This window comes from Balaenoptera physalus (genome assembly GCF_965194825.1).
Source record: "Balaenoptera physalus genome assembly, chromosome: 4".
Classification (NCBI taxonomy): domain Eukaryota; kingdom Metazoa; phylum Chordata; class Mammalia; order Artiodactyla; family Balaenopteridae; genus Balaenoptera; species Balaenoptera physalus.
In genome coordinates, this window is record NC_138891.1 from 117317804 (window position 1) to 117336614 (window position 18811).

An 18811-nucleotide genomic window follows, 5' to 3' on the forward strand; every position below is an offset into this window, starting at 1 on the left:
AAGAGGAGGTGAGCCCGGGTGGGTGAGTAAGGCCAAATGGCAATGGACCTTGAGTGCCAGTTGGAGGAATGTGGACATAACCCACGAGACCAATGCTGCAAATATAAACATCTACAGAAGGCAAATAAGTAATTTAACTCAATGAAGTGAATTTTTTCAAGGAGACATTGGGAGATCTGTGGTGAGGTGAAGGTCCGCCATTGCTGACGGGCAGCCACTGTTCTCAGCTCTCTCAACAGAAATCACCTCAGACTTTGGACCCAGAATTGACAATGTCCCTCATGTTTTTCAATAGAGTATAAATATATGAATTTTAAGGTAAAATTTCCTGACTTTTAAAATACTGTATGGCCTAAAAAAGCTTTTTCTCAAAATAAATTTACTTCTAAAGCTACCCATTTGTGGCCTCTGCTTAAAAAATGGGAGACTTCTGAGGGTTTTGGATGAAGAAAGGGACACCAGGAAAATGACACTTTATGAAGATTAACTCTTTGTTTTGTAATCTTATACATTTTATTTATTTCTAATCTCCCAAATGTTATCCTACCAAAAACATTTATAAAGATAGGAGCAATTTGGTCCGAAGCAGCAACAAAGGCAATAGTTGAATTAGGCAATATGCAGGTTATATTTTCCAAAGACAGCCACAACAATATCTCCCATAGCACATGTTCTTCTGCAATATGACCTTAGCACTCCTCCGCCAAGAAATGGAGTTTAATTCTCCTTCTTTTGAATTGAACTGGCCATAGTGATTTGCTTGTCACAGGAGAATGCAGTGGAAGTGATGTTTTGTGACCTCCAAGTCTGGGTCAGAAGAAGGCTGGCAGCTTCTATCTGGGTCTCTTGTGACGCTCACTCTCAAGACACTTCCTTGTGTGATGTGTGAAGCCCCCTCTCATGTCCTTCCCTCTTGAAACCCAGCCTTTAGCCTGGGAAAAGCTCAAATAGAGGCCACCTATTAGTTCTCCAGTTGACAGTCCCAGCTGAGCCCAACCTGAAGTTATCCCAGACGAGTACCAGACATGTAAGTGAAGAAACCTCTAGATGACTCCAGCCACCAGACATTTAAGTCTTCCTCAGTCATTCAAGTCTTCCTAGAGGAAGCCTCAGACGTTGTGAAGCACTACCCTGACTGAATCCCTGACTTGCAAAATCCATGAGACGAATAACATTTTGCTTTATGTCATTACGTTTTGGGGTGGTTTGTTGTAGCAATAGATTATCTGTACATGCATGAACTACATCAGCGGGTCACAAACGACAGTGTACATAAGAATGTATCTTCCAGCATAAATGTTCAGACTCCAACTGCCCTTCAAATGCAGATGCAGAAAAAAAAAGGGGGGGGATTTGATTAAACAAGCAATATCTCTAATCAGCTTCTAGGTGATTCTAATGGAAATTAGACTTCGGACCATACTCAGGTAACTATAATTCTAGTAAGAACTCTCCTAAAGAATTGAAGGGATACCAAGATTTATTGGTATAAAACACTAGAACTCAGAGTGTTCTTGTCATTCAATTCAGAAAGGCTTCCTTAGAAATAAAAGAAGCTTGCTGTGGCAGGCAGCCTTTGCTTAGGAAGTTTATTCCCGCATCATAAGCAGACATTCAGGTGTGAGATCAGACTTCTCTCTGTCATTCCTCATGTAGTCCAGTCTAAACAGAGTTAAAGTACATGCTCTTGGGAAATAATGTCTCAATCAAATTGTGGTCCCTGAAAATTAAGCAGAACGGTAAATACACCTGTGACTCTATACATTTACCATCTTGAAAATGAGGGTATCAAGCCAGTAAAGAAGAAGACTTAATAAGATCTCGAGAAGTTAAGCTGAAATATTTATATGCTTATGCTTACTCTGAAAAGGCTGGCCAAATAATGATATTGACTAGAATTCAGGAAAGAATATTTCAAACTAATGGTAACTCCAGTGTTAAACTGGAAGGTCCTAATATCTTTACCAATGGGGTTTTTATAATGAATCTCATCAAAATCATATGTAAAGAGGATTTATTTTAAAAATAATTTTGCAGCAGCATGAATGGAGTTAATTTTCCTTCCATCACTAACCATGTTTCCTGAATATATCCAGCCCCTTATATCCTTTACAAACATAGCCAATTATTTTCACATATTTTCTGTTTCATGGAATAGTCTATCACAGTAACGCCATTTGAAAAAACTCTCTAAATCTCCAAGTGCATTTTGTTTCCTTTATCATTTTTAAAATTTTGCTTTGTTTTTATTGTTTGCACTTTCTGGTATAAAATAATGAAAACCCTGTTCTTGAAAATATCTTTACTTAAATCATAACTTGATCTTGGGTAAATTCCAATTCATAGATTTCAAAGTTTATTCTTTTCAGGCTTTTTTTTCCCCCATAAAACTGAGGCCAAAATAAATGTAAAGATTTTAAAAATCGATTTTAATTTACTAAAATGAATATTATGAATATTCTGCCTGTTTAGAATGCTAAAAATAAAACAATTAACATGAATTATAGATTAATTTCTCTTGATACCTAAATTATGCCAGTCTTTCAGTTGTAAAGTCCTGAGCACTCAATTTAGCCTGCATGTATTTTACAGATGTAGTCTCAGTATCACAGATGTAGATTTAGATGAAAGTATTCTTAGAAGAAGGAAATGGACTACATAAACTAAAAATGCTTCTGGCTCTCAACTATTGTGATAAAATTTGTCTTAAGCAACATAACACAATCATGTTATTGGGGTATGTGAATATCTTTATGGATTAAAACACCAGGCACAAATCCTTGGCTAAATATAGCCTGTGGAAGTTTCTTTCATCAGGCTCAATACTCTTCAGGACTGAATTGCTGTTAATATAACTTGTGTCATGTGGAAATACCATTTTGATATTGAAATTGAGAGGAATGGACTTTTTTTGGTTCTTGAAGTATGTAATAGATTCTTCAGGAGTTTATGTCACTCCTATCGTTTCCCTATATGTTTTCTTCTGTTTTATTGAAAGATGGTCTTTACAATTTCATCATTAGTGTTCAATAAAAAATGGGCTGTGGATGGTAACAACGATGCACCTACCTATCTTCACCTCAGTAAACTTCACAGGCTGCCTATCCTCAGGCCCAGTAAACCACTCTTAAGTAATTATGCAATTAACAGCTAAATAGTAGTGTTTAAAATGAGAAAGAAACGTTATAGGTTGATATGTAGGGCACAGATTGCTTAGAAATACTCTGAGCCTTCCAAAGGAAACTACTACACCCATAAAATTCAAGTCCACAACTTGTGGCTCTCCCTTTCCCACTAAATTTCTCCCTTCAATTTACATTGGAACCAACAGCCTTGGTCTCAGGCCATCAACTCTTTCTAGCACAGCATTAATCCCCAAGAAATGTCCTGTGACTCAGCTGGTACTGCTGAAATGTCAGCTGAACTTCTTAGGCACACGTGCACACACACACACACACACACACACACACACACACACACACACACACACACACACAGACTGAACACAGGGGCGCTTAAGAATTTGAGAAATATCAAAGCTGAAAAGTCTTCTTTAAAGGCGTTCTTTTTTGTTCTCTGACAATGAAAAGATCACTAATCAGAAGCACCTCAAGTCAGGCCAAGATTTTTTGCTGCTTTGTCAGTGTAGCTATAATAGAATTACTTACCTATTACTGCTAAATTTAAAACAAAAACAAAACCCACAACATTTTACAAAAAGGAAGTTAAAGAAAATAGAATACTTGAAGAGGTTTATGGCAAAATTTATGACTAAAAATAATCTGTAATATAGTTATACCTTCTTTATTCAGATTAATGTACAATAATCTAAAAGTAACACGCGCTTATTAAAGAGATGGATGAATGAATGGATGGGTGGATGAATGTTTGATTAACTAACTGAGGTGTGAATGAATACAGCTAGCATTCATGAGGTGAAGACAGAATCCAATCAAAACACAATATTAATAAAACATTTCCTATAATTAAAAGAAAATATCTAAAATAATCCCAAAATGTTTCACCTATTTATTTATTTATAATGGAGAAATCTGTAAATATTTAAAAATTAAGTTAAAACTATTTACCAAAACATTATTCAATTTTGGATAAAATTGATATATTTCAATGGAAAATGATTATTTTCATAAATAATTACTTTGTAAATCTATGAGCTCCTTCATGGAGTTCAAAAGGCAAAATCTGAACAGAATGTATAATCAAACCATTAAATTCTTGACTATAAAAATACATTATAATTCCCTTTGTCCCCAAATATTAAAAAATCTTTTAAAATTAAAAATCAGAAACTCTTAAATAATCAATAAGTAACATGAGCAATTATTTCTTGTTCCAGTAACATTGGAGGGAGAATACCAAGCAGATCAACTTTTTATGTTCTTGTTCATCTTTCTGAACTCTTAGGACTTTCTGTTTTATTCATTACCTTCCCAAAGTTAAGTAATTTTAATTATGAAGTCTTTTATTATTAATAAATTTTCCTATACCTGACTGCTAATTTGCTTTTCTTGGGATTTTTTAAATCATAAAATGACATAATTTTGCATTAATAGTCAAGTTTATTTCTCTTAAATTCTTAAAGAAAACCTAAAAATCACAACTGTTAATATATTTTTGCATTCTTTTAGACATTAAAGACTTTCAAATATTTTTGCAACTTATTCTTTGCTTCAACAGGCAACTTAATTAAATTCTACTTCCTTTCTGCATGTCTGTGTATATCTACACACACACGTATATATTCTATTAATAATATATACATTCTATTCTATTAGTTTTTCCTTTTTAAGTAGACCACAATGCACTGTTTATTTTAATGAAGAAAGATGTAAATTTTTCTTACCTGCCCTTTAAACTGCTTTGGGAAAATGCAAAGTCAGCTGAACTAAATTTAGCAATTACCTTTTAGCTGACAGAGTCTTGTGATGTGGGAATCATTCTCAGGCTTGCTGGGTTCCTGCCAAGTTGTGTCATTCACAGTTTTTCCCTCTAAAGCAAAGCAGAAGATTGGTTAGAAGAATTCACGGTAACATCTGTGTAAGAAATTTGACATCAAAACAAGTTCAGTACACGGTTGTAACTTGGTAAGTAATATGTTAAGAAAGCATTGTGGTCCATTCTAGGGAGTTCTGGTCCCTGATGGACACTCCCAGATGTTCTGTGGCTTCCCATTTATTTCCATAAACTACATAAGCACTCAAGCATAGATGGTAGAAGGTTGCTACTGAAATACCTCTTGAGAGCTTTTGATTACATTATTCTTTGGAGTATTTTTCTTGAATTAATAACCATTTATTTTTTATACATCAATTAAAGTAGCTCCACCCTCCACATTCTTCACTGTTTTTAACAAAATGATTAAGTAAGCGTGTACAGAGAACACTGAGTTGTTTCAGGAAACTCTTAAGATCCTTGACTGGGAGAACCATGATTTTCCCAGCCTTGTCCTTCTAACACCTGGAGCAGGGTCTAGACATGTTGTAAAGAAGTGAACTGCACCAGAATGAAGAACTGGAATCCCTTCTAATCTGTTTACTGAAGACTAATCATCCCACATGCTGTATCACACCATTGATAAAGCAAATTTTAAATAACGCAACAAAAGCATCACACAAACAGCATGCTGTGCTGTTTTTAAAGTCAGTATTTGCTCTCATATTTGACTACAGAGAAGGCAGGTGATCACCAAGAATTATTTTAGCATGGAAACATCTAGAGTCTTATGTGCACAAACTGAATATGCTATGAGAAGGGCATATATAAATGGAAAATAAAAGTGACTACCTCCTTTTATTTCAGATCATGCACTATTCAAATCAGGGCTAGTATTCTAAATATTTAGCAACTACTGCCCACAGGGCCTTGACTAATGAGATAGGACTCAGCCCCTGTAGATGTTGCCACTGGAAGAATATCAGACCCAATTAAAATGCAGATGCCCTTGGTAGTTGCATCCACAGATGATCATTACTTTGGCCTGAATGTGCTTTTCATACCCTACCCAGGAAGCTGGTTTTGAAAAGAGGAAAAAGGGGGTTTGAGCATCCAACTTCTAGGTGCTGCTGGGGAGAAAGGGTACCCACAAGTTTGATGAACTGGATAAAAAAGGAATTATTAACTGAATAATCCAGTTGTTCTGTCACTACAAACGTTTTATCATTAGTATAAAACATTCTATTTTTCTATATTCTGTAAAGGAAAGAGAGATATCTTCCATTAACTTTCTAAAAATAATTAGATATTTACTTTAAAATTAAAATACAAATCAAGCCAATTGCCCCTATTATTACTATGGGTACTGTAACCACAGAAACTGAAGAAAAGCTCTGGTGCTTGAAATGCTGTAGAAAGTCTTTTATAATTCGACCATTTTTTATTTCTTTTTTATTCATTCCTAGATTCCTAGATATGAAAAGATATCTAAGAGATCATCTTGACCATGGACCTTCCAAGCTAAAGTTGGGAAATTGGAAGATAGTCAGCCAATAAGCCAAAAAGACTTATTTTTTTAATATGAAAGGAAATTATTCTGAATAAATCAATGGTTTATTTGTCTTAGCCATTTAAAATTAGAATGGAGCCACATTTCTTTTTTTAAATTTCTTCTATAAAATTCAAAGACAAATCAATTTGACTTTCATCCATTACTTTCTGTTGCTTTATGGCACTAGCAGCAGAAAATCACTCTTAGAGAAAGAGAACATATCATTTGCATGAGTAATCTTATGAATTACTAACCAAATACTTTGCTTTCAGACATAGATCTCCGGATTGACCTAGAAAAATAAAAGAAACCAATATTTAAGTCTAGATTTAATAATTTATATTTTAAGTGAACAGAAATTAGATCACTTAGACATGTGTGCAATGTTTTGGAGAGCAGGAATAAATTCTAAGTTCTACACATGGACCTGAATTTTCCTGACTCTGGATGGCAAAGTACAGTTAATACAAGTATAGTCTTTGCCTGGAAATTTCCGTGCAATATGAAGAAACTAACTTTCATAAATCTCACCGCCCCTACCCCTGCAAAAAAGAAAAAAAAAAGAGTGGGCCATTTCGACATGAATGCATCTCAAGATAATCAAATAGTTCATATGGGAAAGTTCTTTTTCAAATAATTCTATTCAATAAATACAGAAAGAACATTGCAAATTGAGTATAATTATTATACAATCCCTAATAAAACAATAAATCGGGACAATAATTACCAGTTGCTGTTAAAGTTTTTAATTGAAAGGCCTATGGGCAACTTAGTGCTGGATGGATCAGTCTGACACCATCTGAACCCACTAAGCAACTTCACAGTTGTAAAAATAGAGACAACCAGATATATGAGCTTCCAATGTAATGCAACAGGAAATATACAGTCACTGATGACCTACTTTTAAAATATATATAGATAGATAATCAAACTTGAATCTTACCAAGCCTGGAGATCTAACTAAAAATTTACAGGAAACAGAAGAGAGAACACGTGTTTAAAACACACACAAACACAGACACATATACACGCATACACACACACACACAAGGATGCAATCAGTAAAATTCAAAAATATGGAAAATTCCTCAGAACGAATAATCCAGTTTCTTCAGCAAATAAATGAGGAGAAAGACCTATAAATTAAGAAACATGAACAAAATGCATCACACGGATCTTCTTTGGATTGTGATTCAAATAAACTAGCTGCTGTTAAAAAAGCACTTGAGGCTATCAGAGACATTTTAATACTGACTGTATACTTGGTGATATTAGGTTATTTTTCTTATTTTGTTCTAGTACAGCTGTGGTGTTGTGGTTATGTTTAAAAAAAGCAATTCTTGTTTCTTAATGATATACTGGAACATGAAATTGTCTGAGATATGCTTTAAATAAAACCCAGTGAGGGGGGTGGGAGTGGGGAGTCAGATGGGTAGAGATGAAATAAGATTGACTATAAATTGATACTTGATTATGTTAATCAATTTACACATTGGGTGAACACACACACATAGTGTACATGTAAATGATTTTGTTATAGCTGGAGTGTTTTCCATTATTCACCATTTTTTTTAAGCTCAGGGTTGTAAGCAAAAACCTACATATATAATGTTTTTTTTTTTCTTAACCATTTTATTTTGGTTTGTTTTAATTTTTTAACGCAAAATGCTTATTCAGGACAACTCTTAGGAAGTAACAAGTGTTCCCCAAAAAGCTACTTATAATATTATAAAGTGAAGTAGGTGCATAATGACAGGAGAGGTTATTCCCTTCAGGGGAGTGATGGACAAAAGAATTGAGGAACTCAAGAAAGCCTTCAACTTTAACTGGTTGGAATCTGAGGAACATGTTAATTGATTTGGCTTATGTTTGAAAATTCCTAATTCAGTCAGCATCAGGTACTTTTCCTCTCATTCATCCTCCTTCTGTCCCTCCATGTTTGGGTATCATCTAATCTGTAGAAGCATCAATCATCAGCCAATGGCTGTAATTTTGTTTAAGTATTTGATTTGGGATTAGTGAGGTCCTTATCCGTGGATAGAATAAACAGCTACCTAGGTGGGGCGATTTTTAAGACTGAGAAGAACCCTGCTAAAAAACCCCCTCTTTACTCCCATTCATGCTTAAAATGTCACTGATGTAGTTCAAGTAGGTAACTATGACTAAAATACAACTACCCTTGCCTGGCAGGTGCTCTAAGCTGTTAATCATGAAATTACCCACTTACTATGGCTGCATTTTGTATCCTTACTGGGAGAAAGCTTTGAGCAGGAAAGGAAGGAAAAACTATGAAAGCACAAAGTGTTTTGTGGGAGGAAGTAGTTGGGGGAGGAGGGGCGGCAAGAGCTGTCGAAAAAGACTACATCCACAAAGAATTTCACATGTTAACAATTTTGTCTCAGACCATTTCGGAGTGCAAGGAAGCCGTTCTTCTGTATCATCAGCAACCAATCTGGAAATTTCCCCATAAACCAACTTCCTGCTGCTATGTATTTCCTGCTTATTAGTTAAAAATCCCATTACCTTATGCAACATGTGTGTGTCGCGTCCTCTGGCAGCTTGATGTGCTGAATATAAAGCCAAGCCTGACCTAAATCACCCAAATCTCTTTGCAAACACATTTTTATTTGGATTAGAAGAACTCCAGAAGATTAATAGTTCACCGATAGAAACATGTTTTCGAGTAGGCTTCCACTTTAATCTAAGCCTAGTTTAGACACATGTTTCTTCTTCTGAAAATTTAATTTTCACATCCCTGTCTACAGGAATGTCACAACACAAGTTTCCTAAGCATCAGCATAAACATAAATGTTAGCAGGGTAAAGCATACCTAGATTTGTACATGACGATTTTTAAAAAAGCATTTTGACAGAAAACCCACTAAAATATTCCATTCAACATTGTAGAACTAAGAGAACATAAAGTTTTCAAAGTAAATTTGACTTACTTTCTTTTTGGTTTTGCATTCTCAAAATGAGAAACTTCCTGTAAAATAAAATAAAAAGTAAAATAAAATAATACTACCCCAAGAAATCAGAAAGAGAATTCAAGTATAGTTTATCTTTGAGTATAATCCAAATGCAGTTCATTTTGCCTTTTCCTAGTAAAATGACTGTATTTTAGTAATTTATTTAGTAGAGTCTTGCTTCTAGTTTTTACTTTTTACTCTCTTTGTCTTTGTAACTTTGATAAATATTTACCTTATTGTAAGTCCGTGACAGTTAGTGAGCAAGTCTTTTAAACAAAAACCTGTAATTAAATCCTTGTAGCCTCAAGTTTATATCCCCCTTCAACCCACCAAGACCAGGGGGAGAGACACATACCAGAGTATGTTAATTACATTACCTTTCTTTAAGAAAGATGGGAAGTAGCCTATCACAATACCCTAAGTGTGTTGAAATACACCTGTGATTTATCTGACCTTTTTCTTCAGAGCCGCTGATGCTATGTAAAATCCCTTATACTTCTGGCAGAAGAATATGTTGCCACATCTTTCACCATCCTCCAAAGAGATTAAACTGCTTCCAGGTGCCTTTAAGAACTCTTCAGATTCTCTCTTTTTCATTCATCCACTCCTTCATTCAAAAACCATTTATGTTTTTGATGTTCAGTGTTTTTTGAACACCTACTATATGATAGGCAACAGACCATGTTCTGAAGGGTTTTGTTTGGCGAGGTAGGAATTTGTGTAGTAAAGAACATTGAGACCAATATTCCACGTAGTGAGAAAAACACAAAAGCAAAGGCTGGAAGGAGTGGTGAACAAAAATCAGAAAAAGGAAAGTTGTTTTTTTTTTTTTCATTAAAGTATGATTGACTTACAATATTACATTAGTTTCAAGTATACAGCATAGTGAGTCAGTATTTTTTTTGCAGATGTTACTCAAAGCTGGTTTTATTATTCCAATAGTTGACAGTATTAGTCTGAGCACTGTAAAATTCAGGATAAGCTTTCCCTTACATAGTAACTGAGGGGGACCTTTCTCAAACCCTTATTGTGTTTTTATCAAGATTTAACTTCAAAGACAATTTGAATTACCTATTTCACGTTGTTGGGTAGAACTGAAAACCCACATATTGAAATAATCAGTCCCCAACTTGAGAAACAAGTTTTGCCAAGTTAAGATGCCTGTGGATCACCCAGAGGACAATGTCTTATAGAACAGATCTGGGGGTGAAGGTAAAAATGTGGGAGTCATGAACCAAGCCCTGAGGTGAATTGGGATATCAACAGACTTTGAGGACTTAATGGTTAGATTGATCACTCCTTCGATTCTCTATACTTTTTCATCAGGGGTCCTAAAAGTAATCAATCTCTATCCATGGTCTTTTTATGAAACTTTTTAAGTCTGGTCTAGAAGTCTCCAAACCTGAGTCCAGACGCGAACTGTATCCTTTTCACCACAATCAGAGGACACACAAGCTTTGTGAGGGTCATCAGGAAAGGGGATGGCCACCCATCTTTGTAGTAGCATTTTCCTGTCATACATATTTGGAATGTAGTTAGGAAGGAGCAAACTCCATGTTACCATAATCTATGCAGTTTGGGCCAGTTATGTCTCAATAATCAGAATCCATTGTCATGAGTCTCATTAATTTGTTATGTGAGTTTAGATACATTTCTTTGGATTGTGAATCTTGCACTCTTCAAAATAATTCTACCTCTTTTGAGTATAAAGAGGAAAGGTGTCTGGTCTGGAGTTAAGCAGTACAGAAGGTGGATTTGAAATAAGGAAGATAGGAAACATTAGATATCTTTTGCATTTGTTATCATTTGAATCATAGTACTTTTCGAATCCACTTATTATCTCAATAATTCATTGTTTTTTGCTACCAAAGAGATTTAATTCCAGATGACACAAAACTTGTGTGCAATTGAGCCCCAAGTGTTTGAATTGGGGCAGAGGGCATATTATTCAAGCACAGCCTCTTGCTTCAGCTGGGTGAAGCCTTAGCTAAGTTAATAAAATCAGATGCTGGACCAAAACTGGTTAAATATGCGTGGCTACTGATTGTAGTGAAAGGGACACAATTAGCTTCTGAGCTGAGGTTTCGAGACATCTGGACCAAGACTTGAAAGAATTTCATAAGACCATAGATGGAGACTGGTTATTTTTAGAACATACGTTGTCACAATATTCTCTAGGGACTATCTACTTTGTTCTATTTTACTGGAATCCCGGTCATCCAATATTTGCTTGTAATGAATCAGCTTAAGTTTGGGGATCTTTTATTAAAGAGTTTTCATGAATACTTTGAAAAAGATTTTGAGCTAAAACTTCTTTTGAATCCTTCTTAAGATGAAAGAGTTAATGTAGTTCTCCTTAGGTAACCTTCTTCCTACAAGAGGGTAGGGAGAGTCAAGCACACTAAATTCAGTCTCAAGATGAAGGAAAGGGATTACTCAAAAAGGGCAACATCTACTTATAAGAATAAGACTTCTGTTCCCTGGGTGTTGCTTAATTGTAGATGACTACTGAACTGGTTAAGCAATTTTTAGTACTTCTTGTACCAAGCAGTCTGCTTACATAAGCAGACTGTCATGTACTTTGGAGTTCAGACCCTAGGTTATTTCTGGAGGGGCAAGTCAAGAAGGACTATACATAGTTTTATTTTTAGAACTATATCTATGTGTGTGTGTCTGTGTGTGTGTGTGTGTGTGCGCGCGTGATACTCTGAACTACAAAAGGAAAATACCATTTCAGAGTCAGTGAAATCATTCTGTCTAGTCCATTAATTTGACTCTTCCATCAATACCAGGTAAAACTTGCTCCTGTTAGCCTTCATTATCCCCTAAGTCAAGCACTAATCATTAGTCTTACCTTTCATTCACTAGGGAGTTTGTGGCTTAATTTAATTGTTACCCCTGGCAATTTTTAGGAAAATAAAAAAATATGAAATGTAGACAAATTATTATAAATGGGCCAGTGGAAACTAAAGAATATGTCCAACTTATGTTATTTTTCAAGTAGATGAGAGTAGGCTCTAGGAGCAAAGCATTTTCACATAACTATGAAACTAGGTCAAATTAAGGAAAATTTAAAAACAATTAGAAATGAAGAAAGAGAAGGTGCCATTTAAAAGAATAGAGAAATTTTGGATACCAACTGCCATATTTCTATTTTCATGAGGTGGTTACAGTTGACTGTCCTTTGGGATTGAGTCTAATATGTGCCTGTTTCTTGTGTTATTCGTTTTTAAATCTTACTTTCAAATCACAAAGTCAAAAGGAAAAATGAAGTGAAGAATATGTCAGGAGTTGTTGTTGCCCAGCTAATGGAAATGTGAAAGGTATTTCTGCACAGAGAATAATGACTGACAGTAAATGATGGTGTAAATCCCATGGTGAATTTTTAAGACTGAAGAGCTGTTGAGATCTGACCTTTGATTTACAAATGAATAAATGGAGGTCTCAGATGGTAAATTGACTTGTCTAGGGTCATACATGCAGTGCTTTACCTTGGTTAAATGCTAGTCATATTTTTCATTCTAATGTATTCTTTAGAATCATATAATTCATTCATTCATAGATTTATAGTTCATTCAACAAACATTTATTGAGCATCTATTATGTACCAGACACTCTTTTAGAGTCAAAAAAGAATTACAAGTGGTTCTTCTCTCAAATATCCACCATCAATGACCGCTGCTCTCAGGATCCTGTTGGATTCCATGATTTTCCTAATTTTGAAGATTAAATGAGCTAGCCTTTATAAAATCCTTACATGATTCCAAACACATTGAAGATACTTACAGATGTTATTTCTCATTAGATTAATTATTCATTAATAGTTACATGGAATTCTGATAATGAGGTAAGAATTGAACATAAATACAAACACACACATATTGGTATACATACATATAACTTCTTATTAAAATAAGCTAACCCAGTTTCTATTTTATTCAACTCATTCTCTTGCAAGAATAAAGATAATTCACTTGCATAACTAAAATTATTTTAACTAATATCAAAATACCGTGATTCCAAGAATGCCACATCCAAACTGAATGAGCTTATGTCTGGACATTTCTTAACCTCTTGGGCTTCAATAAAGTTCCCACAGATGTTCAAAAAAAGAAAGAGAAATTCACAGAATTTCCCTTTAAAAAAATTCTAATAGACATCTGGAAAGAGGATGCTTACGATGCTTCAAATTTAATAAAGTGGGCTAATTTTGCAGTGCACTGAAAAGCCACCAGAGAGATGAAAAAATGTATACCCAGCTTTCAGCTCTGTTCTCAAAACAAGGAGGAAGTTTGTGTGCTGGATAACATACCATCACCCATGTGAAGGAGTCCTGCCACCCATGAGGTCCTCCATCCTGCCTCTACACCTGATTACAAACATGTGGAGAAAAATCACATGAAGAAGTCTCCTAAATTATCGAATAGATCACACCACAAAGAGAAATGTTAGTCAATATAGCTAGTCTGAGCCCAGGTGGTTAAAGCAAGTTACTAAGAATGACAAGACTTTTAAATCTTATTGCTTTCTAATTTCTTGATTTAACACATTTGCAAAATAATAATGGCAGAACACTTATGGATTATCAAGCACACTTCCAAATGCTTTACATGGAGTAATTCATTTAATCCTCCCAACAATCCCGTGAGGTTTATACAGTTATGTGTCTTCAATTTACACATGAATAAACTGAGGCACAGAGCAGTCAAATTCTTGCCTAAGGTCACATAACTAGTAAGTGGTAAAACTGGGATTTTATGCCTGATGCCTTAATGAGTACACAATGCTACTTCAATACTTGACTACACAGATACAAAATCTACCTGTCATCTAGATCAGAGATCCCACAAACGAACTGTTGGCCAGAAGAGAGAGTGGCTAGAGAAATGTAATACTATATGCCACTACTAAACAAAAAACTCAGATAGCACACTTTTATCAAAGTACTAATAAGAATAATTTAGTATTTTTTGCACATAATTCTTTTTTTTAATTGAAATATAGTTGATTTACAATGTCGTGTTAGTTTTAGGTGAACAGCACAGTGATTCAGTTATATTTAGTTATGTATATAACTAAAGAATATATATGTAAGAATCTTTTTTAGATTCTTTTCCTTTATAGGTTATTACAAAATATTGAGTATAGTTCCCTGTGCTTTACAGTATGTCTTTGTTGGTTATCTATTTTATGCATAGTAGTGTGTATATGTTAGTATTATTTGGACAGTATATTGATGTGTTTTGAAGACACTAATCATTTTGTGAATGCCATCATCATCATCAAAGAATGCCCAGTAATTTATGACGGCACATTTAATTAAAAATGGGCACTTCAAGAATCATTGAATTTAGATGAGAGACTGCACATTGGAGACCCCCCAGTATATTACTGTAATAAAATTATGGTTCTCAGGGAAAACAGATTTTATCCCCCCATGAGAATACAATGAAGAAGAAGAAGCAGAAGCAACCTCAGCTCATTGTGATGGGAAAAGTAGACTTTCTTGCCAGCCCACCCAGCTTCTGTCAAAGAGTAATAACCCTACACGCTAATGAATTCTGATTTCCCCAAGAGAAGCAGGTGGTGTATGGCATCCCAACAAGGCTCATCATCTCAGGGCAGATCTTATAGCTTGTAGTGTCTGGAGAATGCACGGGTACTGTATCTAATCCATGAAGGACAGAGCTGGTAAATTGCATAGAACTTTGCCATTCGTCTACTGGTGTGCCAAGTGAGCTTTCTATCAATCCTGAACTAACCAACTCCTCTCACAGTGTTATAAATATCCAGGATGGCAAAATAGGTTACTTAGAGGATGGTTATTTGCATTATAAAAGATTCTTCCTTTTCAAAAAGATTCTTTTCCAGACTTCCTTTTTTTTTTCATGGAAAGGCATTTTATTTTAAATATAGCAGTGTGTACGTGTCAATCCCAAATTCCCAATCTATACCTCCCTCCCACCCTTCCCCCCTGGTAACGATAAGTTCATTCTTTAAGTCTGTGAGTCTGTTTCTGTTTTGTAAATAAGTTCATTTTTATCATTTTTTAGAACTTTCTTAAGTATCCTTAAATGTGTTCTGACTTATGAAATTATATTTACACAAGGTTTTAGAAAGGGGAAAGACAACTAATGTTGAGATTTCATGTTGCCTGCCACGTATATCATTATTTTATTTAATCCTCATAGCCACAAATGGAACAAAAGCAAACCAAACAAACTTGCAAGAAGTGTGATAGGAAATAAGATGTATAAAAATATCAACTTCCATCTTTACAGTGGAAAAGCACCGAACTGACACTCCAGAACCTGGCTTGATTTCCCAGGTCTGCTACTAAACTGGGCCAGTTCCAAGAACCCTCTCAGAACTGTCTCTACATCAATAGTGAACAAGAACTTGAAAATCTCTTCCAGTAAAAACAATCCATGTTTCCTTATCTACAATATTTCAATCCAAATTCAGTAGGGATGACAAAAGGTTTTAAGAGAAAATTAAAATGGGAATGGGCTTTTTTGCTTTACAGCTTTTTCTTTAAAACATGAATAAAGAGATAACCATGGCTTTCATTAGATTCAATTAGTAATTATATCATGAACTTAGGAAATAAAAAAGAGAATAGGGCATAATTAACCTCAATCTATTGATTATATTTTATTTTAACATAAGTTTCTATTTATGGGAGGAAACTAATTAAAACCAACAGAAAGTGTTCACATATGAATTGGTGGCAGAAGAATAGCTGTATGTGATCGTAGATATAATGGGTAAAAAATAAAAATGAAAGAAAAGTGCAGTGTTTTTAATGAAGGTGATCTATGTTTTATATGTCAACTTGTTATGAGTCATTTCACAATCTAGAAATCAAGAAAAGGATTATATGCACTGTTTTGACACTGACTCCTCTTGTTCATAGTTTGATGAAGACCTAGCTTATGGGATGCCATTGTTAGTCTCATTTTCTTCATTTAGTGTCTATGTTATTAATAGCTATGTCAATGCTGACGTTAATATGGAGACAGAACAAAAGAGCTCCCAATTTTAATAGTTCAGAGGCAAGTAAGAAATGCAGCTGAGTGTTTAGAATACCAACCTGGGAGTCACCTACCTTGACTTCATTACGCACCTATTCTAAGATATGTCACATTTCAGTGTCCATTTATCCATTTATAAGACACTTGGCTCTAAGTGATTTTTAAGGCCTTTTCTGGAAGATGCTAGGACAATGTGCAGGGATAATGTCTTACCTTCCTTTCACCATTTTAAAATGTAGTTCTTTCTTTTCAAGCCCAGCTTAAATCTCACCTTCTCCACTGAACTTGCACTGTTAAACCACAAACCACTATCATGTTCTTAGTCATAACACATTATTGATCATTTACTTTGTGCCTGCCACTGTGCTAATAATGTTAATTGCACTGTCACTTTTTATTCTCAAATAATGAATGAGAATAACAAGCAGTTTCCTCATTTTATAGGAGAAGAAACTGGGCTTAAAGAATTTAAGGAACTTGTCCAAGATCACATAGCTGGTAAATTTCAAAGCTGGCATTTTTATAAAGTTTATTTGACCCCCAAATGTTGTGCTCCTGACTATTACATTATTTTTTTTGAAATTCCTTCTGAGAAATATTGTAGAAGTTGGGCTTGATACTTATAATACAGCATTTAATTACATAGTGTCTTAGTTTATTCTCTAGATATTTTTGATGTGTAGAAGGAGGAAGAAGAAGAAGAAGGGAGAAAGAGAAGGAGAAGTGAAGGCGGGAAGGAGAGCAGGAAGGAAAGAAGGAAAGAGAGAGAGAAAAAAAGAGAAAGGGAAAGAAAGAAAGAGAGAGGGAGGGAGGGAGGGAGAGAGAGAGAAAGGACTCCCATTATTACTAGGATGAGATATATGGCTTAGGTCTCATCCATCACATGGGCAAACTTAAGACACTGATTCAAAACTGACTAACGTGGGAGAAAAGATAAGGTGTGGGCATCCATTTTTAATGTAGCAAATCTCAGCAGAGGTAGTGTGGTTCTGGAGCCTACTGCTATGATAGCAGCTTCTTGATTTGGACACTTCCTGATGGTGGCAGAAGCAACAGCTCTCTTGGGGGTGGTGAGTTTTGTAGTGTGCTTCTCAGTAATTTCTGCAAGCTCGGCTAGAGTATCTATCTTCAGCCTCCCAACAATTCTGAGATTTCTTTAAGCTGTAATCCATTTCTTTCTGCTTAAATTAGCTAACATGGATTTGGTTATCTTCAAATTAATCCTGATCAATAACTTATCAAGTTAATTTTAGGTCCTGTATTAGTTACCTATTGCTATGCAATATATTGCTCCAAAATGGACTGCCTTAAAACAATATACATGGATTATCTCACAGGTTCTGTGTGTCAAGAATATGGGCGTGACTTAAACGGGTCCTCTGATTCAGACTTGCAGTCAAGTTATTGGCCCAAAGGTATGAGGTTTCATCTAAAGGCTTAGCTGGGAAGAGTCTCCTCTTCCAAGCTCACTCAGTGATTGTTGGCAGCATTCAGTTTTCTGAAGCCTGTTGAAACGAAGGCCTCTGTTCCTTGCTGGTTGTAGGCTGAATGCTGCTCTCGGTTCCTTGCCACCTGGGCCTCTTCTGGATGGGATCTTGCTTCACCATAACGTGCAAGCAAGAAAGCAATGGAGACAGTCCTCTTGCAAGACAGAAGTTATAGTCTTTTATAACTTAATCATGGAAGTGACTTCCTATCCCCTTTGCCAAATTCTATCAGAATCAATTCTCACACAAAGAAAGGTGAGTATTACATAAAGACATAAATACCAGAAGGCAGATGTGATGGTGAATTTTATGTGTCACCTTGGCTTGGCCACACAACCCAGGTACTTGGTCAAACACCAAGTGAAATTATCATTTAAGTCAGTAGACTTTGAGTAAAGCAGATTACTTTGTATAATGTGGCTGGACCTCATCTCAATAGTTGAAGGTCTTAAGACAAAAAAACTGTAGTTCCCCCAAGGAAGAGGGATTCTGCCTCTAGACTACCTTTTGACTCTTATTACAACATCAGCCCTTCCCTGAGTCTCTACCCTGCTTGCCTGCCCTCCAAATTTCAGACCTGCCAGCCTCCATACTGGCATGAACCAATTCCTTAAAATAAATTTCTCTTTCTATATATCCACATCCTATCAGTTCTATTTCTCTACAGAGCCCTGATTTATACAAGAGGGTTCATTAGAGGCCATCTTAAAAGTCTGCCTTCCACAGTTCCAAAAGGAAAATAATAATGTTTTAGGTTAGAAAACACTCCCCCTTCCAAAAAAATTTAAAATGTACACATGGAACCATTTTAGAGCAG

The 18811-nt window shown here is 35.3% G+C and overlaps 1 protein-coding gene across 1 annotated transcript in view; it reads right to left on the bottom strand.

The window, feature by feature from the left end:
* The window catches only part of SAMSN1 (SAM domain, SH3 domain and nuclear localization signals 1), a 211537-nt gene that overhangs the window by 99086 nt on the left and 93640 nt on the right, over nucleotides 1-18811 (bottom strand). Inside the window, 2 exon segments of the mRNA XM_082460429.1 lie at nucleotides 4924-5010; nucleotides 6760-6797. Of these exon segments, the coding sequence (XP_082316555.1) occupies nucleotides 4924-5010; nucleotides 6760-6797 (125 nt within the window).